We start from the raw sequence: 21,621 nt of genomic DNA, 5'->3' as shown, positions 1-21,621 counted from the left end.
CCACAACATCAAAAGTCACCTGATTCTTTTCAAAATGAAAGATTAGTATACAGCTGAAGTGCTAAAATGAAAAGGAAAATAAAATTTCCTGCACTGATCACATTATATGGACTGGGTCCAACTGGAGTTCCTATGTGAAGCAAGTCGCACTGTGGAAAGGTTTGGACTTCTCGGAGGAAAGCTGAGGTTTCCTAGCCATCACGTTGTGGTAAAAATTTTAAACTTGAACTTTACTGCGGGGCAAAACAGTGATTATTGTTTACATGTTTTTGTTATAAGAATCAAGAGCTCTGGTTGGAGTATAAAAGTTGGTGTCTGTACCTGATGAAGATGAAAAAAACTTCTCAAAAAAGTCATAATTATGTATTAATTTCAAGCTCTTTACATGATTTAAAGGGTCTACTTATTGCTCAATGTTTTAACTGGCTGGCACAATAACTTATTGACATCAAGGTCTTGCTGTTTTCAAAAAAATTAATGCAAATTATAAGTTTAAGATTCAGAAATATTATATCAGTGTGGTTGATTTTTAACGTGCAGAGCTATATCATGATAATATTTTAAATCATTTCTCTGATGTCCAGAGTTAATTACAAGTTGGAGGAAAATTTAAATTGATACCCTTTAAATAGTTGAAATACATCAAAGAAAAAAAAAATTCAACCAAAAATAAACAAGGTGAGAAAGATTATGACTGAATAAGAATGACCAACTTGAAAAAAATATTCAATCAAAAATATTGTTTTCCTGCTCTGGAATCATGATTAAAATACAAAATAACTTCCTGTACTCAGAGCACAAGGAAAATTTTTAAAAAGTGGAATATTTTGTCCAGCTCAAGCAAACTTTATCAGCTACAATAAAAATGTGAATGTTAAGAAGGGTTATATCATGTTTATTAGGGTCTCAAAGGAGCTAAAATAGTGTCAATCATAGATGTTAGCTAATTGAAAGCCATTGTCTCTATTCAAAGAGGGCTTTGCTAACCGGATCTCCATTGCCCTCTTTATGCGACATTTGAATATATTGCTTTCTGCAGCAAGATATTTTAATTGAAAAAATATTGGCTAGTTTTTTCAAGATACACTGTCTTTGGAATAGCTCCCTTGAAGGGGCTCTAGAAAGAGTCTCCAGTGAGGTGTTCATTGTTGTCACAGGCTAATGGATCTGAAATGCTTGGACATAATTTATTTTGTATCTCTATCTCTAGGCCCAAGCTAGAAGGGATGAGAACGATGATGGCGATTATTCCTTTCGAAGTGAAAGAAGAGGAAAGGAAAACTATGATGTGAGTGTGTTTTTTGCACTGTGCATTTCATTTAATTGGAAATCCTTTACTGTTCAAGCATGATCCTCCTGATTATTTTGAGCTAAGTAAAAAAACTTTCAAGTTTAAGTTACAATGTATGAACTTTTTACTCATGAATATAATGTATACTTGAAAGCTTTTTTGCACTTTTTTGCATTATTCAGGACTCAGCTAGAGATTATGACAGCCAAGATAGACGTAAGTTATTAGCAGTAACTACACTTGTTACACCAAAAGCTTGTAATTAATAATAATTAACACTTGACGAGATTCTTGAGCTATTCATAATTTTGCTGAATTTGTTTTGAATTCATTCCTTTTATATTAAAACATTAGGGTTTGAAGGCAAATGTGTGTTAGCAATATAGTTTCCTGCCCTCAACATTGCAGAACAATTTGAAAGTAAACAATTCAAATAATTATTATTATTTTACTTGGGATAGACTACAAGATATGTTGTAGGTGGAAAAAGAGAAAAATTAAGATTAGCTCTCAGTTCATCTTAGATTAATTACTTGAAGATGTGTTATATAAATATACAAGCTAAACTCTCTCACCAAAGAGAATTCTGACAAAAGATGTGCATTAACAAGAAAATAACTGTCAGCTCTTGTTTATTTAAACTTACTTAGTACTGAATTCTCTGAATTTATATTTATGACAGATATAGAAGTATGGAGAATCAATACTTTTAATTAAGTCTGAATGGTCTAAATTAGTTATAATAAATTAACTTTCAGCCTGTATTGCTTTATTCTAGGTGGTACCCAAAAACCTGAAAACTTATTTGAGTCTTATGAGGAACTTTTACAAAGGAAACGTGCCCAAGAGAAAAGATACCGGTATGATCTCATTATTATTACAGGGGCAGTGAATGGTAAATGCGAGACTTTGCATGAAAGCGAGACTAGACTTCAAAGTGTTGAGTGCAAGATGCTCAGATTATATGACATTCAGACGTCATTTATAAAAACAATCAAATGAATTTGGACTTCAAGAATTTCTTAGTCTTGCAAAAAAATTGAGACTCCGAGACAGCTTTGTGAAAAAATGCAAGATGCAAGATGCACATATTAACCTATGAAAAAAGGAGACTGCCAGATCCCTGAAATTCCACAAAAATTTTGCAAGACTCATGGCTTTTGAAGGACCATTCGCCACCCTTATTGTACATAACTAGTACATTATTTTGTCCTTTGCTAATCAAAGAACAAGCAGACTTATGCGCTCTGTGAGTGGCTTTGAATCATGCAAAGCAACAAATGAATGTTTGACTCTTGTGACTGCATTCCCAAGGCTGAGTTCTATGTAAAAGAAAAATAGTTAAGGTCTGGTTTTCATGTGCAAGCAGAAAGCTTCTTGAGTTGTTAGACCAAGACTTCCCTTAACTTGATGCCTGTGTAATGCATCAAAATTGTGTCACCATGTCATAATGCAGTTCTATATATATATTTTTTCTTTGTTGCTTATAGAGGATTTGATGACCCAGACTCTAGGGCAGACAGGTTAAGTAATGTTCTATTTGCTTTCAACCTCATCATTAGTTAAATTTTATTAATTAACTTTGAAGTTGACCAGAAATCTTTACTATTTAACCACCAGACCTATGAGATTGAATGCGCCACAGTATAAACAGCAGTCTAGAAGTGATGGCTACCTCAGCCGGAGATATGATGATGAGGATTATGATGTAAGATAAGATACTGTATGTACCAGTGTGTAATTTAAACTACCATGAGGTCAGTATTGGGGTGTCTGGAGAAAATATTGGTGACATTTTTTTGCAAGGTTATGGACCAAACTGCAGGCAAATTACATTAAGTTGCAAAAAAAGAAAAGGCCAATATTTCCCAATATGGAAGTACTCTTCAGAGGATACACTGTAACTGTCTTAATATGTCTCCATGATCCGTTCACGGTGAACGCACTGCAAATGTTCAGCTGATTCGAGTTAAGTTGACTGAGAACTTTAAGTTTCTTACAAGAATTATCTTGATCATCATTTTGAGTCTGTGGCTGATAGTCTTTCTTATTTGATAAAATAATTGTTAGTAACGATTTGGATGAACTGCCAGAACGATGGGCATTCTTATTCTAATCTGCCTCTTTGTTTCCTGTTAAGCAGAGTTTTAGTAGAAATCGACCAAGAGGCAGGAGAGAAAAGAGCTTTGAATCAAAGTAAGATAATGTTGACTGATAAATCAATAATGAATCTAGGCAAATTTAAGTTCATTTGTTTTAAACCCATTTAAAATGAACAGACTCTGGCAAGTTTCATAAGTATGCTTTTGGGCAATCCTTATTTAAATAAACCTCCTTTGTAAGCAAATAAAATTATAATTATGTGCGTTAAGTAAATTTCCTCAATAGTGTACTGACTGATTGTAATAATGAAAATGTCTTGGTCAATAGATCTGTGTAGGGGTGTTAACAAAGTAACTGCTTGTTTTCTTTAGGCGTGTTCGTTTCCATGGTGATGATGACTTGGATGATGAGTAAGAAATTTTATTGCTTCATTGTTGGTATCTGAAACCATATTTCATTCAGATGCCAAGTTCATTATAATGCTATTGGAATAGTTGTCACCCAGTCTCAAGCTTGGATATTTATACTGATGAGGTTAATAGAAATTATAAGTTGTAGTGTATGTATCTGTTTTGTTGCTGTCTTTACTTATTCATCTTATTTCACAGTGCATGGGTGAAACCTAGAAGAAGACTTGATTATTATGATGACGATGAGGAGGAAGATGACAATCTATCAGAGTGGGTAAGTATTTAAGTGCATCATGAGAGATGCCATAGTCTCTTCTGCAGCCATTATTAGGGGTTGTCACGGTCATCCCACCAGGGGGGCGAAGCATTGCATGACAACCTTAATAACGGCTGCAAAGAAGACTAGAGATGTCGTGGCCCAATGGTTTTTGTGTTTGACTCTTGATCATGTAGGGATTCAGCTTTGGCCATATCAATAATGTTGTCTTTTTGGACTGAAAGACACTCTGCTCTCACCGTACCTCTCTTCACCATGCACCCTGGATTATAGATGGGTACTAGTTTATCATTAAGGCAGCCTCCAGTTGCCTATCAAGGGGTAATACCAATGCTCCTAGCCACCTCACTCTACTGTGAGACACGTACTTTAAAATTACAGCATGTCAGTAGTATGGGCTAGGATAGTGCACCAGTCATTTATCAATCATAACAGGTTTGTTTTAATGATTGTTAGGTTCGTAAGAGAGGGAAAAGACCACAGCGAAGAAACAGTGCTCATCTACCAAACAGGTGAAATGTTGATTCCATTTTGTTTTCACTCTGAGCTGTTTGATTGCCAGAGTATTAAATGTTGTTGTGGTTGTTTTTGTTGTCGTCATTAATTTTTTTAAGTACCTTGTTTAGATTTTTTTTAGTGTTCTTTATTCTGTTTGTTTTAAGAATTTAAAGAAAAATGACAAAACCTTAAGGTCTGAAAGACATGTTTCAGCAGAAGCTACTGTCATCTTTATTTTGTGACTATTTTTTTTTTAAATTTCTTAATATTTGATTGTTTTTTCTTCAGGGAACCTCCTCAGGAAGAAACTCTTCAGCGAAGCAAAACGGACACTAGCATCAGATCACAGTCAGCACCTCTGGAAGGAGCTGGAATAATAGGAGGTGAGTAGTTAAACATTGCTAATGTGTCCTCAAGCTCAAGTAAGCACTTTAGCTACAAGCTGGACCATTACTACCTGCTAACTAGCTCTTGCTCTCTGGGGAATTTATCCCGTCATATTCATCAAACCTTCAAAATTGCCTCACTGTTGCTGTATGATACATGCCATAGGGAGATGTGGTTGCGTAATGGTTAGCTCATTGGACTGCAGATTACCTGGTTTATATTGGCCAGGGTCATTACAGGGGTCATTAATATATAGTGTTCTTTAAAGATCAAGATTTCTTTTTTTCAGGTTCACAGGAGTCCAGGAGTGAAAAGGCCAGGAAACAGGAACAGTATAAGAAAGAACTTCAACAACAAATGCAAGAACAGGCTGATATCAAGAAAAGGTACCTAGCAAATTATCAAGTGCTACATACATGTATGATGTTAATGGTAAGATATTGACTGGTCTCCTCTCTCAGGAGACAGCAAATACTTTGTGGCAAAAAGCTTGATGTGTTGGTTCAACACGTTCCCTCCCCCCATCGGTTTCTTCTGGTGCACCTTTCCAGTTCTTAGCAGTCTTACTAATACAGCACCCAGGAATTCCTTTTGACCTCCACTGCACAAATAATGGCAGGGCTTGAAAAATGTGCCATCCATCTGTCTGGGACAAGTAGATTTTTCTGCTGGACAAGAAACTTTTTCCTCTCACTTGCCCAAAGGGTAAGGGATCAGGCAAGTCATCTGCCAACTAAATCATTAAAAGGAGCAAACTAAGACTTGCTCAGGGCAAGTAACATTTGAGAGCTACTTGTCCCATGGGCAAGCTGGAATCAAGTTTTTCTTCAAGCCCTGAGAAGGCAACTTGGAGTAACATTTGCTCACCACTTGCTTCTGGTAATCTTATTTTTTTATCCAGAGAGAAAATGCTTCATTTAGGAGTTGAGCAAAATGGTGGCAGGCCACTGAACTCTCAGGTGAGTTGCAGCCTTTGGAACCTCTATGTTTTCCATTGGCTGTCCTTGTCAGTGTCTCCTCATGTTGGAGAGAATAAAATGTGTCAAACACATTATTCACACAGTCAGTTTTCTTTCAGCTTGAGAGAACACCTCCAGATGTTAACAGAAGATCACATCCGCCCCAATCACAAGGCTATGACGTGTCCCTGGCCAATCATGGACCTAGTTCCAGACCTCCTCCTCACCCTGCCATCCATTCAAATCCATATGATGACCCCTATTACTACTATGGGGCACTGGAGATGGGAGCTTCTGTGGGTGGGCCTATGAACATCCCCAGAGGGACTGGACAACCAAGCATGGGAGGTCTAAGGCTTGATGCTGGAATATCTGGAGGTATTGCCAAACCTTTAAAAGATCTTACTTTTTTCTGTGATTGCTTTACCAATTTTAAGAAATGCCTCTACATGTAATTTTATATTTCTTTTGTCAACAACAGTGCTTTTTGATCAGAAAAACAGCATTGATAATATGAATAATTCTGTCCACCTAATGAAATAATTGCAACCCAGTGGATAGTGTTCACAAAACTAACTATGCTATCCGGTGGATAGCATAGTATGGATAGCATTTCATCCTTTAAAAAATTCAAGGTCTGATGTTGAGCAAAACAGACACCTAGTTGCACAGTCTTTAAAAGTATAGTATTATAAGTAGCAATGATGGGAACTTTTTGGGAGGATTAGTCACTTGAAAAGAAAGATAACGATTTGCATAACCCAAATAATTGGGACTTGCTTCTGATGAAGTAATTCGTGGATGAAAAAAAAAAAAAAGGTTTAGGGGTTGAAGGAACTATTTCATGTCCTTAAATAAATGTACTTACAAGTACAGGAAATATAGATTTACTCAACTTGCAATTCTGGGGATTTACTAAAATAACTGTAGACATTAAAAGGCTTCTATGAGTTTGACATACTTTGGATACTTACTTAATAATTCTATGGGTGTTCTGGTTTACTTTGTTGTAGGTGCTCAGTTGCAAAATAGAGAAACAAATCTATCAAGAAACCAAGGTACTTATTGTAGAAAAAGGATTGACCAGAAACATTTTTCTATTCAAACACAAACACTTCAAATTTTCAAACTTTACCCCGAAATCAGCCAAAGAAGATATGTAAACAAAATACACACTTGAAGCAGTTTCTGTCTGTACCTAATTTGTATAGGTAATCATACGGTTTCGAGTTCAATTTGGAATTAATTTGCACGAGTGAGTTTTTCAAAAAGCTGAAATTGCACGCGCCGCTTCAGCGAGTGTAATTTCAGCTTTTTGAAAAACTCACAAGTGCAAATTAACTCCAATTTGAACAAGAAAAACCGTACTTATTTATAATATAAACATGAAAAAATTGGCGTGGAGGAAGTGCCAGAAGATCTTTCTTGAAGCCATTTTTTCTCATTTGAGAAAACTTTTTTCAAAGTTTCAGCACAAAATTTTTGTCATCATTTTACGTGATATCATTTTCTTAGAAAAGTTCCTATTTTCTTTCAGTCAATCATAATCCAGAATTTCAATGTGTAATTTGCACTCTGGTGTTACACTTTTTGCACTGATGTTACACTTTTTGCACTGGTGTTACACTTGAACTGCACTGCTCTTAGCCAATCAGAATCGAGTACCGGTAATTTTTTCACGTGTATTATTAACATTGTAATTCAGATGTCCTAACTTGTCAGTGCTTTATTTTGTGTTCACAGGGTACACAACTCCAGCTCCAGGAGCCTTCCCTCAACAGGGTGGAGGTGAACTGAGCCCTCACTCTGGTATGCAGCCCCCTGGGGGTTTTAGCAGTATTGGAGCAGGAGAAGCTGATCCAGCATCAGCTGAAAAGAAGAAAGCTGCACAGCAAGCTTATCAGGAAGACCTGAAAAGACAGGTACAGTGTAGCCTGCTGTTAATACTCAAAAGTGATAACTGAATTAGCAAGAATGAAGATATTACATTGAAGTTTGCTGCTGAATTAGCAGGTGTCAAATACCAATGAAATAATTATTTTTGCTTGTTTCCTGGTCATTACTTCCAAATTAACGCTGGATGCCTAAATAATGTAATTTAACTGTAACATAAGTAAATGGATTAGTCTCTTGTACATGTTTTTAGATGCAGGAAAGAGATGAAAAGAAACGGAAAGAAAAAGAGGCAAAAGAGAGGTGAGATTTCAGAATAATATTATTCTGATCATAAATGTTGAAAAAACCAATTCAATTTTTAATTGCAAATGAAAGGTTTATTTAGATCTCATCTTTGCCAAATTACAGCACAAGGCAGTAAAGTACTCTAGGAGTTGTCCTGAGAAAATAAAGGCTTTTTGTAATTAGTACATCAATAGATGTAACTTTTATGGAAACATTTCTAAACTAATTTTGTAGTACAGTTTAACCTAAATTCTTTGAACTATTATTAGTAGAAATATGAAGTTACTTGTAATTAGGTAGAATAACTAGTTTCAACAGACACAAACACTCTGATTTTGGTCAAAGCAGTGGTAAATTGTGACTGAGTACCTTTCCTCCTTTGTGAAGTGTTCCTATAGCACCCAAGACCATAGAAGATATATTAAGATTTTGAACATTTTTTGTGAGATAACAGTTGTAGAATTTTGAAACGTCTGTCACAGTGCAATGTCTAATATCAATACTTTAAAAAAAAACTAGACTGATATGTTAAGGTTTCTATCAGCGAAAATGTGTATTAAATTAGGTTTGACTTTTCAAAGTTTTGCTGATGCTAATGCCCTTTAACTGTGCATTTCTTAGCCACTTATCAATTAAATGTGCATTTGTTTGAACTAGATATGACAGGAAGATTGAACAAGAAGCAGCTAATTACAATCCATGGGGTAAAGGTGGAGGGGGTGCACCTCTGAGAGACTCTACAGGACATCTTGTTGGTAAGCCAATGTTATAGACTAGATACAAGCTTTTAGCCAGATGGGCATCCAGGCGTTCTGTGGTTAGCCACTTATTAAAGAAAATCGTTTTATTTTTCATATGTTGCCTTATAAGTTGTTCATTTGAGCATGCCCTATAGTACATTTTGAAGGTCCACTTTTCAAATCCTGGCTAAAAGTCTGACTAGATTTACAAAACAGAGAGCAAATGAATTCATGCTTGTGTGTACTATAACATCCGGTCAGTGCTCTGTTATCAGGAATGTTGGCGATAGAGAAGTACTTATCAGTAATCCCAATGTAGTCCAAATTACTCAGTGGACTAGGGATAAACCCAGAACTGCAAAGTGACATTTTCTGTCTGTGGTATAAAGAGGTCTCAATTGAGTAATAAAGTAGAAAAAAAAATTTTACTAATTTCTATATTCCTCGCACAGCTAACTTGCGAACCCTTAAGCTGTATAATGATCAAGGTATCAATGTGAGTCCAAGAGATCAGCCACCACCAGTGGAGACCAGATTTGAGATAACCAGTGATCAGTCCTACTTGTCTCCAAGACAAGGAGCCAATGTTCAGACCAGTCCAGGGCAAGCTGCAGGTACTTAATATTTAGACTGAACTCAGGGAAGACTCACAAAGTTAGGGCTGTTTCCTCAATACATAAAGTTTTAACAAGACTGACAACAGCTCTCAAGGCTCAACAAGGGAGAAGTGTAGAAAAATTGAGTTAGTGATAACAAAAACCTGTTGTCACTACAAACTCTGAGAGGAAGTTCATGCCACTTTTAGTTGACTTTTCTCTGCGATGCCTTCTTGTGGGGGTCTTTAGACCTTTGGCTCTCAAGTTCCTTTGCCCAAAGTACTAGCATTCTATACTGGATTGGGGGAGGGGGAGGGGTGTTCCTTACATGCTAATGACATGCATTCTTGTTGTACCATTTGTTAAGATACCACATGGGGTGTTGAACTTGTTATCAACGTTTAGGCATTTTACTTTGTCTTTCATTGGTTATATGCGATGTTACGTTATCTAAATAGTTAATAATTCAGTTCTAAGGATGATGTCTTTTTATTGTTACAGTAGATTTATCAGGAAGTGGAAACAGAACAACATTTGGCAGGTCAGATCCCCTCAAAGAAGCCCAGCCACAGGTGAGAATGAAATTTCCAAACTATAAGATAACCTCTTCTTATGACTCAGTACTTAATGCCACAACCTCTCTGATCCATGGGGCCTTCTCATTCTGGTGATTAACAAAGTTTGACTGATACTGAACTGAATAATTTAAACTCAATGCCATGCCACTAGTATTTAAAGGCCCTTTTCTGCTGGTCAAGCACATCACCAGCAAACTGCTAGGAAACCTCTCAAAATCTGCCTAAAAAACTACTAATAGTAAATGGATTGATTTATTTACCCACACAACATGCAAGACCTTGCAAAGGCTCATTTTAAAGTGTTCAGACATCCAGATCAAACTGGAATTTGGTTTATAACTTTATTGGTCTTATGGAGGGAGGAAAATTGGACAACCTGTTGGACCAAACTGCTATTAATAGGAAAGTGAAATTCAGGTAGAAAGGGTTGAATTTTCTGAATCCTGAGGGTGTACTTCAGTATTTTGAGTCTTAGCCCTATCTTTCATCCCAAGGATGACCTTAAAAAAGCCGCTCGGCAAGAGTACCAGGAGTACCTTCGAAAACAGGTATTATTACATGTAACTTTTACCTACTACACAGAGTAGCTTTTCTTCAGTTTGTATCTTTCTTATACCTTAAGTAGACTTGTTTGCATCTTTTGGTTTATTGTTTGTTTTAGACTCAAGGTGAACTACACTAAGAGCTATAATTGTAATCTATTGTTTTGAATATACAGGTTGAAGAGAAAGAGAAAAAGAAAAAAGAAGAACTTGAGAGAACCAAAAGGGAAGACGAGGAATTGGTAAATATTAATCATGGAAGTTACAGAACCTCTTTACTATTCCAGCGCTAAACAAATTAGTGTCTCTTAACATGAACTTATTCCATTCCTGCAATGTTTTAGAAGGTATCCAAGATTGAAACCGGTTGCTTCCAGTTTACTCAATCACGAATGTGTACTGTCTTGGGTTAGCTGATATTCCTGTTCAACCAACCAGGGACGCCACCTGATCCAGTTGTTGGAAGAAGGACATGATTTTCCCGACAAGCATCTGCTCTTTAATTACTGCAGTAACTTTTTCGTGTTACATCCTTCTTTCTGAGTGTTTGGCATGACTAATTCACATTTTTTAAACTGGATCAACTTCATCTCTCTCCAGGAAAAGAGAATAACTGAAGAGAGAATGAAAATGCAGAAAGATTTTGAAGAAGAGCAAGAAAAAAGTAGAAGAAAAGAAGAAGAGGTACAATGTTCTATTAATTAAATGCATCATTACTCACCCTACTTCCCCGTAAGATTTTTTTTTTTCATGATGTGTTCATGCTTGAATGCAACAAAGGGAACGTGGACCACTGTATGGCTATGATATCAGTGTCAAATAGAGACATAAATTATAGCGCTTGGGCTTATGTTGGGTCTAGTTCCCATCTAAAACCTTCAGGTAATTGATACAGTGGAACCTTGTTAATCTGGCCACCAATAGGCCACAAAAATCTGGCTGTATTAACAGGGTGGCCATATAAAAGGGGTCTTTAAATGCTTAAATGACTGACTGAGCTTTTCTTCAGGTCAGAATAAAGTGGCTGTAATGACATGGTGGCCGTGTTAATGGGGTGACCATTAGGCAGGGTTCCACTGTATTTAAAATTGTAATAGATGTGTACCTTGTAATTTATAACCATTTAGCACATCCTGATTTTCTGTGGTATATTTTTCATAGGCAAGGCTTAAGAATGAACAGATTAAGGAAGCTCAAGAAGCAAAGAAAAGGGAAGCAGAGAAGAAAAAGAAGGAAATGGAAGAACAAAGGCAAACTGAGCTGAAGAGAAAACTTGATGCTGAAATGGCTGCTAAGAAAGCCGCTACAAATCAAGTGAGCTTCAGAGAATAGTGTGATATATGTATATTGCTCCAGAAAATATCGCTACCCCTCCCATGGGAGGCTTTTTGTTTTGATACCTCCCTTCTCACCCAACCACCCCTCATCCAGGAGGGTATGGATATTTTCTGGAACGGCAGAAGTGGACAGACTGGAGTACAATTTAGGGAGTATTCAGGCAAGTTATTTCTGGTTGAAATCATCAGTGTGATTTCTCTCAGATTCTGGTCCAGTTGCTAAATACATTGCCCCAGTTAACAAAATTTGAAGTTAGAAATTGTATTGGAATTTTTTTAGTGCACTATTTCCATTTGTTACAACAAGTTAATATATAGGTAGATTAAACTGGACAGTTGCACACCATCAGTAGCAATCATGTAACGCAAAATGAATCAAATTATGCTCTGACAGACTGAGGGACTCGGTTAACAAAACTTGTAGTTCCCTTTCCGAGAACTAACTACATGAAAAATAGTTTTAGTTACAGCGGTGCAACCCTTTGGAACAGCTTATCCTGTAACATTAGAGAGTTTGGCTCATTAAATCAATTTAAACGCTTTCGTTATCATCATTTTTAAACACACAGCATTCATGGAAATCAGGTTTATAAGAATATTATTGTCGTAAATTAATATAATTTTAGGATTAGAATTTTAGGTTTAGGATCGTAGACATTTTATTGGAATTTATTGTACCTGATGAATTTTTACCGTGTATAAATAATGATTAAAGATTAAAAATTCTTGTAATGATTTTGCAATTTAAGTGTTATTTTGATTTCATGTTTCCACTTTAGGGATCCTCAACACAAGCAAGAACTAACTCTCCTCCCATTCCTACTGTGCAAAAGAAAATGGAGGTAATAGTGTGTTATAGCATTTCTTCAGTTAAGGCCACAGATAGTCTTTATTTGAACCAAAACTTGTCAGAGGCTTATTTTAATGGTAAGATATTTTTCTCAACCATGCACCTTTTAAATCAAGTTGTCTGAAGCAGAAGAATTTCATTTAAAATCTGAACAACATAATATGAACATTAAGACTTGAAAAATGCACATTTTTGAGTGTTGCATTAAGATTAAACATCACACTAGTCTGGCTGCAGTTCAGTTGTCCAAGTGAAACATTCTATAAATGAACTAATAAAGAGAATTTCCACTGAGGGATTAGAGTATTATAATTCTGCTATAGTGGTACTATTAACCTGTTTGGCCAGCCATTCCATTTTTTATTTTCTTTACTAGAGACTGCAGCCACTAGGTTTCCTCTTCTAGGTTTCTTTGCAGCTTCCCCCACTCATGTCCTCTCCCCCTGCACAAAATGGTATGCTTAATCCTTGTAGACAAAACATTATCAAAAATTTCTGAATTTATTTCTAAGTAAGAAATACATGAAATGAAAAAAATAGTTGAAAAAGTTATAAGGGTTAAAGCACAGGCGGCCAGAATAAGATACTATGAGAAAAGGGTGGTGAGACTTGTTGACATCAAGACTTAATCAGTTTTTTTCCTGTTGCTAGGAGGATGGTCAAGATATGACTGATTTCAGGTCTAATTCACCTCCCATTCCAACAATAGCTAACAAGCAAACCTCACAAGGTGAGAAGAAACTGTAAGATACATAGGTTGACTAGACCATTTTTTTTTTAATTTTGCATTGTCATGATATGCAGTGGAATTATGTTCTATTGTGATCAGCAGAAGTAGGTACCTTGCTAGCAGAATCTCCTTGAAGATTAAAGTTCTGAGACTCTGCTCACAGTGTAGAAGTAGTTAAAACAGTCACAGAAATTAGTAGTAATTTAAGGAAGTTGTAATCTTGTGCTATTAAGAGATGCCTACCCCTCTGAATTGCATGTAACAGAATATTATTGATCGGAATGCAGTGTTGTTTCAGCCCCAATTGGACCTGTGTAGTTTGAGAAGGGAATTTTTGTGTAGAAATAATTAAGATTAGTTTTCTTCAAGACAACAAAACTCTTCAGAAATCTCTTAAAGGCCTAGCAGGGTTTGCATTAGAACATTAAGGAATTACTGTTGTTTGTATATTTAGGTCCTGTTGCAGCATCTCCTGGTCCACCTCCACCTGTTCACCCCTTACATGAGCTAGGTAAGGACAAGAACTGCTTTACTTACTGTTTACAAAGTGAAGTTATAGTCAAAAAATAAAGCTGAGCCTTAATGGCCTGTCATTCCATTGTCTCATGTCATTCAGGCACGAATTATTAGCCTGTGTAGCTGGTGGTTTCGGTTGATTTTTTTAGTTGGGTTACATGTCGCGGAACATGTGGCAAAGCCACAGGAAGAATGGTGAAAAGAGAATGAAGCATCTTTCTGTTTTCACAAGTTTGCTGTTGTTGCTTGTTCTGTGCTACAAAAGTCCACAGAAAACCACCAGCTATACAGGCTAAGGCACAATAATTTTCCTTTCCCTATTGTTGTACAATTTTTATGACCTCTGTTGTTTAGCATTTGCTCTGATTGCTCCTCTATAGTCATCCCTTAACCCAAATCGAAGTACAGTGGAACCCCGCCTTACGACCACCCCGTTAAAATGACCACCTCGTTATTACGGCCACTTTATTCTGGCCCCCAAAAAAGCTCAGTCAATCATTTTCTTATTTAAAGAACCCCTTTAATACGACCACCCCGTTAATGTGACCAATTTTCCATGGCCCAGAGGTGGTCGTATTAACGGGGTTCCATTGTACCTTTCCCCAGTCAAGATGAAACGATTTAAAAGATTGAGAAACAGTAATATTTGAGTCAATATCTGTCTTAGAAGTACTTTTTGTCAGGTTTGATGAACATATACCTTCAGTTGGTGTTAAATGCCTGCAAGATGAAAATGGACCAGTAAGTGTCAAACACTAATTTGTATCTGATTGATATTTCAAAGAAGCTGCGAGGAGAGGAACAGCAGACAGGGATGTACTGAGTCAATTGACAGCACTTAGACAGCAACTAAAGAATGAAGAAAAAAGAGTTCAGCAACAAATGGATCGTTCAACTGCAGTGGTATGTTCAATCTTTCCAAAACCTCAGTATGAACGTATGGACCCTGTACATTTCATGTCCATGTAGTGTTAATAAGAAGAATTCAATTTCATTGTTATGTTGTGGTCATTTCCAAGTTAATATTTATTTTGTAGCCTATATACTTGATTAAAGATTAATAATATTATGAAGAGAAACTAGAAGCGGATCTCTTTTACTAGATACCATGAAAAGTCCATGTAGCCTTCCTCCATGCTTCTACAACTTTATAATCTTTCTTAAATATATATTTTTTGTTCATTTCTTTTTGTTGCTGTCACAGACAAATTATTCTGAGATGCAGCGTGCTCCTGAAGACCTTGGAAGTAGAAGGTACAGAAATTGTTTACAGTAAAATGTTAAAGAATAAATAACTAACTGTAATTTATATGAGAAGAAGTAAATGTATTAATTTGTTAAAGGCTACCTGTCTTGATAAAGTAGTCTTCATGTACCCAGTCAGGGGGCATTATCTCATGGTATAACCATGGCGTTATTTTAATCTTTTCAGAGGAAGAAGAGATGTCCAGGTGTTTGAAAGAGCACTTGCCAACAAAACTGCAGTGGTGAAGAAAGATACCGAGGTATATTTCTGCTATGTGTGGATACCAACTATTAGGAGGGTTATTGAAAATTCTAAGGGGGAGAGGGGGAAGTCTCAAAAGCCAAACTTTTAAAGGAAAGTATGAACCAAAACTGGAATCCAGGAGGGATTTTTTTTTGGGGGGGGGGAGGAGGTTTGAACAAAAAAACCTGCATAGGAGGGGTATGGATATTTCGTGTAACAACACATAATACATTAAATGGCCCAAGTTTCAGTTTTAATTAGTTTAGTTTTTTTCATACAGAAATTTGTCATGTTGATTATTAATTTTGATATTTTCAACTTTTTAAGGGCTTTTCTGCTGCTGATGAATTTAACAGGATGAAATATGAAGGTATTTAATCTGAGTTTCAGTTCAAGTCTGCATTACCTGCAGAGATGTGTCCTTCGTTAAGTCAACCACTTACTAGCAAAATGATTTATTGTTCTTGCCTGCTACAAAGTGCTCTTGTTCATCTTATAAAAATAAAACTGACAGGTATCCAACCAGACAAATAAACTGTTTAGACTTTTTTTCCGTGGTACTGCTTCTTGAATGAAAGTCTATATTGATCCAGGAATACCTGTTTATTGATTGTGTTCTAAAAAACTTAAGAACAAGTAATAACTTATTTTAAAATCAAATGATTATCGGTATGTCACTTAAAGAATGTTTACAGCAATGTATAGTGGAAGACAATTTGCTGTGAAATAACACATTTTTGCACACTGTTTCTTGAAAATGGTCATTTATTTGGTACTCGTGCCACAGATAATTAATAAATGAGTGGGTGAGTTAGGCATTGCATATCACAGAGTTATAAACTGTTTCTTTTGTTTCTAAGAAACCTCTTCTCTTGCGGAGGAGTTCAGAAGCAAGTTTCCTGATCCAGTTTCTACCAGCAGTGTGTTGGATCTTCAACAGCAGGCCTTTCTCATGTGAGGATTGTGTAATGTCATTCTATAAAGAATGGCAGAATTTATGCTGCAGATGAATTATCTGAGTCTGAATTTATACCAGGGAAGAATTTTTTGTCTGAGATGGATTAAATTGTCTCATAGTAAATGGTTTGAACCCAGGAGTATCAGTAGTTTGTATGATGTGATCATCCAGGTGAGGGTAGTTCTGAAAAGAACTGTTGTTGGTGAGTGATGTTTTGACAACCTGAGCAGAAGTCATCTTCAGAGTCTGAAGACGACTTCTGCTCAGGTTGCCGAAATGTCAGTCACCAACAACAGTTTTTTTCAGAGCTTCCCTCACCCAGACGATCATGCTATACAAACTAAAATTGTCTCAGTTGGATAACTGGCCCATTATGCAGACTTGCAATTTGAATTGTGTACTGACAAAGTACTTTTATATAACGCTGTTTGACTTTTAGAAAGGAAGTACAAACTGTAGTACTGTATTATAATATTGTATACTGAAGAAAGATGGTCTGTCTATCTTCTCTTCTACACCAGTTAAGTAAACGGATACAATACCAGATATTCATCTAGACAAAATCTGTACGTATCAGATCAGTGTTTGTGCCGGAGCACGCCATTGCGGAAATCCCGCGTTACAATCAGAGATGGCCCTCAGAAAAATGAAAAAAGGGCCAATTTGGCCCTTTGCTTTTACAAGACTGCAGGCTTAACACAGGCATAATATTTTAAAAACCATCCCAGGACTTGAAATTGTGATTGATACAGTCACCAATGCAACAAGCATTTCATCCTTGGCTACCAAAAATTCTGGTTTAATTGCCATAATACGGCATAATGGCAACTACATTTCTCTGTGTTGACGATCAATAACAGTTATTTTGTCACACATTATGTCCTTCTAGAAAAATCATATTGAAAGGTCTTTGCTTCTAAAACATTCAACAAAAGAAAAGAAGTCAATCCGTCCTTTTGCTTTGCTGTATTGATTCTCTCATATCGGGAAACTTCCAAATGGCTGACCATGTTTGAAATCACCCTTTAATGCATTGCAAACCCTTGATCATTGACTACATCATGTAGGCATAAAGATTGTTCTCTTGTAATGTACAGATCCTTCATACTAGTATCTGACTCAAAAGAAACTTTATTAAGTAGAAATCCTTCAAAATGCACTTACTATTAAGTTTTATCATAGATCCTAATAAACTGCTTTATTTTCCTTGGTACCCTGATGCATTTTTTGCTTCTGTAGCTTTCAATTTAGTGGCCCCTTTCCTAAAAAATTGGCCCCTAAAAAGATCTTCAGGGGCCACTTTGGCCCTCAAGTAAAATTTTGTGGCTGAAACACAATCAAAAGTGCGTACTCTAGACTCAAATTGTACATTTTTTCTGTCCTTCTATTTATATATATTTTTGTAAAACTGTAAATGTACAAGTGAATAAAGATGTTGTTGTTGCGGCAGGGAACAAGAAGACAAACTGGCAGCATTAAGATCTGGTAATTACATGTTTGTTGAGTTACCCAAGTATTCTTTTGTTACCAATTTTAGTGAGCAAGGAAATTATTAGTTCATTTAGTGTGATTGTCTGGGTGTGTGTATTTATGGTGGCTGAAGTTTCTACAACCTGAGCAGAAGACTTAGTGATCTTCAGAGTCTAGTGAAAAGTAGTGTTGTCAACAGTCGTTGGTTGCTTCCAGTAAGCTTTGATTCAGCTATTCTTAGTCAAATTAAGTTGCATTTGAGGTCTGTCTGGCAGCTTTGTTTATGTCACAAGTAAGTAATTTGTAAGGTGTGGGCAGCTGTTGACACCTGTTAAAGGGGCATTGATTCCAAGTTGGTGTTGAAAATATTAGTAAATTAGAAATGAAATTAACAGTTTTAGAGGAAAGCCCATTAGTTTAGAAATAATTTTAACTTTGTCAAGTAGAGCTTGACTGGACAAGGTCAGAGTGTAGGATTTTTACCTTTGTTCAATTCCTGGCAGATCCCAACAGACATAATAAACAGTCTCCCAGAGTTGGACAGCCTTACCTGGTAGGTTTGTGTTCAAATTGAGTCTCCTTTAAGTTAGTACCTTGACCATTATTTAGGGGTGGTCAGTGGTCAGATTGACAGGGGTTCCATGTGTACTTGATGTTAAATTTTGTTTTTAACCAAAAAGTACCCTGTTTCATTAGGTTTCAAGACGTCCAGGAAGCCGTGACTCCCTTCTAGAATCAGAAAGTCAATTTCTTGTTGTTGATGACCCAAAGCAAATGTTACCAATCGAGCAAATGTCATCCAGGCCAAGGCAATCCTCTGCTAGAGAGAGGCGGCGATGGAAACAACTTGAAGAAATGGCAAGAAATCCTAGGGTAAGAAATAATAGACTAGTTGCTCAAGAGTCTGTTTTTTAGTAGCAAACACCAGTGTCCCAACCACAAGTCCTCTCAATTACGTGCTTGTGGACACCAACATTGGCTTTTACTTCAATTTATTTTTTCCACTGAATTAGTATATACAGTAGAAACCCGCCTTACGATCACCTTGTTATTATGGCCACTTTATTCTGGCCTGAAAGAAAGCTCAGTCAGTCATTTTCTTATTTAAAGAACCTCTTTAATGTGGCCACCTCGTTAGTACGGCCAGATTTTTGTCCCCCCTTGATGAAAGGATAACAGGGTTCCACTGTAATTTACATGAGGTTCCATGGTTGCTTCAAGGAGTGGCTGGTCACTTTCCTTGCCTGTCTGAGGTTTCACTAACTGGGTCAGGTAGCAGCTCTTGTATGGTCTCACATGAATGGCTTGATACCCTTTCAGAGGACAATAGAATAGACAGTAGGAATGATACCCCTAGCCCGAAACGATAACAGCTGCTAACAATGAAAAGAATTACAAATTTACGAGAGCTGCTACACTTCTGCAGTAATCAGGTTCTCTTTTGAGTAGCCCGTGTATCACTCAACCTCCAGATTGGAAGGACTGGGGGAATAATTTATTATTCTTTCTTAGACCAGCACCTCTACTCCAGGGTCCCTGTCAGCATAGCTCTCAGGATCAGTCAGGTGACAGCCCAGGGCGAAGAGTTTGTTACTGAATATTGTTAAGTATTGTTATTATTTTTTATTTTTAGCCTCATGACACCTACAAACCTCCAACACCTGGTGGCTTTTCCTTGAATTCAGTCACCAGTTTTAATGTTGATGAAGTGGCAAACAGAAATGAAGAAAGACTAAGAAGACTTGAACTGATCCAAAGAGGAGGAGGCCAAGGAGGGTGGGGCAGCTTACAGGGTGACCCTGACCAAGTCCTACAGCGCTTCATGGATGAAAGAAGGTATCCTTATATCACACTTACAGCAATTTTATTGTAAGGCACACTGACTTATATGTCATTAAACATTGGCCTGTTTTCTTCTACAAAGCCAAGCCTAACAGTTGTATTTATTGTATTTTTGAATTTTTTTCATATCACACAGTCGTCCTGCCAACCTTGCCAGCAGACTTTCAGAAACCTCACTTGAAGCAGAAACATCTTTTGAACCTGTTTAGATTCTTAGATAAGATTTCTACATACTATGTCATCTTAGTTCTAAAGAGGTAGAAAACATGCTGTTGGTTGAGCACTGATCATCTGGTACTGTTTTGGTGACTCACACAACCTCTAAGAACATTTAACTTTTGAAGAAAGATATTTTTGATACCCCTGACTCAGTGCGATGTTGGCATCCAACACAGCCCAGACTTTCTTCCCACCCTTGTAGTTTTACAACCTGTCTGATCTGAACAGTTATTTATCTGCGGGACTGGATTTTAACTGTCAGGTGGATATAATTGACCACTTCATTGTCTGTAGGGGAATTAAGGAACGATGAACATCCTTGGTTAAACAGCAGTAAGGTTTTTTTAAATCATCCATTTCAGTAAGCTGATGCCAAGCTGAGAGCCTTTTATTCAACATACATGCATTATCCTCTTTAATAAACTTGGGTGTTTAGTAACTGTCACCTAGCATTCAATATTCTTATACTTTGTAACTAGAAATACATAATAATGTGAGAAGAAAAGTTGATATTATTTATAGGGTCTTTTGTCCAAGGTAATAATATATTTAAACAGATATTTAATGGTATAATGTGCTTTTGCTGCATTCATAACATTAAATAAATTTATTTCACCCATTTCCTAGAGGCAATCGTGAACAAGGAATATTAGAATGCATCACTTAGTCTTCTCCCTGTTCTTATCCAATATTTTAGAAAGAATCTTGTGGGTTTAGGACTAGGTGCAGACTTTTCACTTTTGGAAAGATTCCTGAACTGAACTTGAAGAATAAATATTACAACTGGTATTGTTAATAAACATTTCTTCAGGTTATTTCTTCCAATTTAATATATTTTATAATATCCTCTGCTTATGCGTAACAGCAGAAATTAAGAGCATCACATACAAGGAGAAAAAGTAAGTTAGAAGTACAAGCAGAAGCATATCACCTAGGTGATATGCTTCTGGTACAAGTTATCTAATACTATGTGTTTCTCAATGACAAAAAACTTGTGTGTATATAATATTATGTGGGTGAAGTGTTATCTTATTGCTGTGGAAAGGCTGCAGAATGGAAAAAAAAAATGATACAAGGGCGTGACTGCATAAGCTGAAACACAAGTATAGTAATTATCGTCTTCCAACCGAGGAATAATATATACTTGGCAAAAATAGGTTTTGTACCTGTACATATGTGTGGACTGTTACTCAGAGAAAACTGTTTTCCAACACGAGTATTAAATTTGTAATGTAATATGAATATTGTTGGTTAGTACTGATTTGTTGGAAGTAAAAATGTGTAAACTCTGAGTTCAAGTGTAGCTTTCTTTTCTTTCACTCTCCTTGGTATAACATGTGAATCATAGAAATTCATGTTCCAGCTTGGTTGAGTTGGTTTATCCAGGCACCACAATTGGTTAGCGACTTGAATAAAAGGCCACTTATAATTCTGTAGTCTTGTAGGATTCACAGATTTCCACTGAAATGCGATTGGCCGACCCTCAAAAATGAGCACCCTGTTCATGCTATTAAACTGGTCAGAAGTTATCCTTGGTGCTGACCAAAAGAATTACACGCTCTGGGGACAAAAACAAGGCATAAATAGAAGTGCAAGGACTATTTGGGTATTTGCTCATCCTTTCCTCTCTTCTCTCTTAGCAAAAAAC

The 21,621-nt window shown here is 36.6% G+C and overlaps 1 protein-coding gene across 6 annotated transcripts in view; it reads left to right on the top strand.

Annotated features, from left to right (window-relative positions):
• LOC110067572 (centrosome and spindle pole-associated protein 1-like) overlaps positions 1-21,265 on the top strand; it is a 27,311-nt gene extending 6,046 nt beyond the window's left edge. For 2 of the 6 annotated variants that reach the window (XM_089279495.1, XM_089279491.1), the window contains 36 exons: positions 1,211-1,288; positions 1,474-1,507; positions 2,070-2,151; positions 2,782-2,814; positions 2,912-2,999; positions 3,435-3,487; positions 3,766-3,804; positions 4,003-4,078; positions 4,538-4,593; positions 4,868-4,962; positions 5,256-5,352; positions 5,868-5,925; positions 6,045-6,303; positions 6,939-6,983; positions 7,669-7,847; positions 8,072-8,121; positions 8,764-8,861; positions 9,299-9,460; positions 9,944-10,014; positions 10,515-10,568; positions 10,739-10,804; positions 11,163-11,246; positions 11,724-11,876; positions 12,679-12,741; positions 13,401-13,479; positions 13,934-13,990; positions 14,780-14,898; positions 15,200-15,249; positions 15,428-15,500; positions 15,812-15,854; positions 16,345-16,438; positions 17,893-17,927; positions 18,416-18,465; positions 18,609-18,785; positions 19,546-19,748; positions 19,891-21,265. In XM_089279495.1, coding sequence (XP_089135621.1) covers positions 1,211-1,288; positions 1,474-1,507; positions 2,070-2,151; positions 2,782-2,814; positions 2,912-2,999; positions 3,435-3,487; positions 3,766-3,804; positions 4,003-4,078; positions 4,538-4,593; positions 4,868-4,962; positions 5,256-5,352; positions 5,868-5,925; positions 6,045-6,303; positions 6,939-6,983; positions 7,669-7,847; positions 8,072-8,121; positions 8,764-8,861; positions 9,299-9,460; positions 9,944-10,014; positions 10,515-10,568; positions 10,739-10,804; positions 11,163-11,246; positions 11,724-11,876; positions 12,679-12,741; positions 13,401-13,479; positions 13,934-13,990; positions 14,780-14,898; positions 15,200-15,249; positions 15,428-15,500; positions 15,812-15,854; positions 16,345-16,438; positions 17,893-17,927; positions 18,416-18,465; positions 18,609-18,785; positions 19,546-19,748; positions 19,891-19,963 — 3,126 coding nt within the window. In that variant the 3' untranslated portion in view covers positions 19,964-21,265. Of the gene's footprint in view, positions 209-1,210; positions 1,289-1,473; positions 1,508-2,069; positions 2,152-2,781; positions 2,815-2,911; positions 3,000-3,434; positions 3,488-3,765; positions 3,805-4,002; positions 4,079-4,537; positions 4,594-4,867; positions 4,963-5,255; positions 5,353-5,867; positions 5,926-6,044; positions 6,304-6,938; positions 6,984-7,668; positions 7,848-8,071; positions 8,122-8,763; positions 8,862-9,298; positions 9,461-9,943; positions 10,015-10,514; positions 10,569-10,738; positions 10,805-11,162; positions 11,247-11,723; positions 11,877-12,678; positions 12,742-13,400; positions 13,480-13,933; positions 13,991-14,779; positions 14,899-15,199; positions 15,250-15,427; positions 15,501-15,811; positions 15,855-16,344; positions 16,439-17,892; positions 17,928-18,415; positions 18,466-18,608; positions 18,786-19,545; positions 19,749-19,890 lie in introns of all 6 variants that reach the window. The other 4 variants (XM_089279496.1, XM_089279493.1, XM_089279492.1 and 1 more) reach the window with 4 other exon arrangements.
• The last annotated feature ends 356 nt before the right edge of the window (positions 21,266-21,621 follow it).

This window comes from Orbicella faveolata, unplaced genomic scaffold (assembly GCF_042242905.1).
Source record: "Orbicella faveolata isolate gen_17 unplaced genomic scaffold, um_ofav_v1 contig_47, whole genome shotgun sequence".
Taxonomy (NCBI): Eukaryota; Metazoa; Cnidaria; class Anthozoa; order Scleractinia; family Merulinidae; genus Orbicella; species Orbicella faveolata.
The sequence above is the reverse complement of the archived record's forward strand: the minus strand, read 5'-3'. Positions and strand labels throughout refer to the sequence as shown.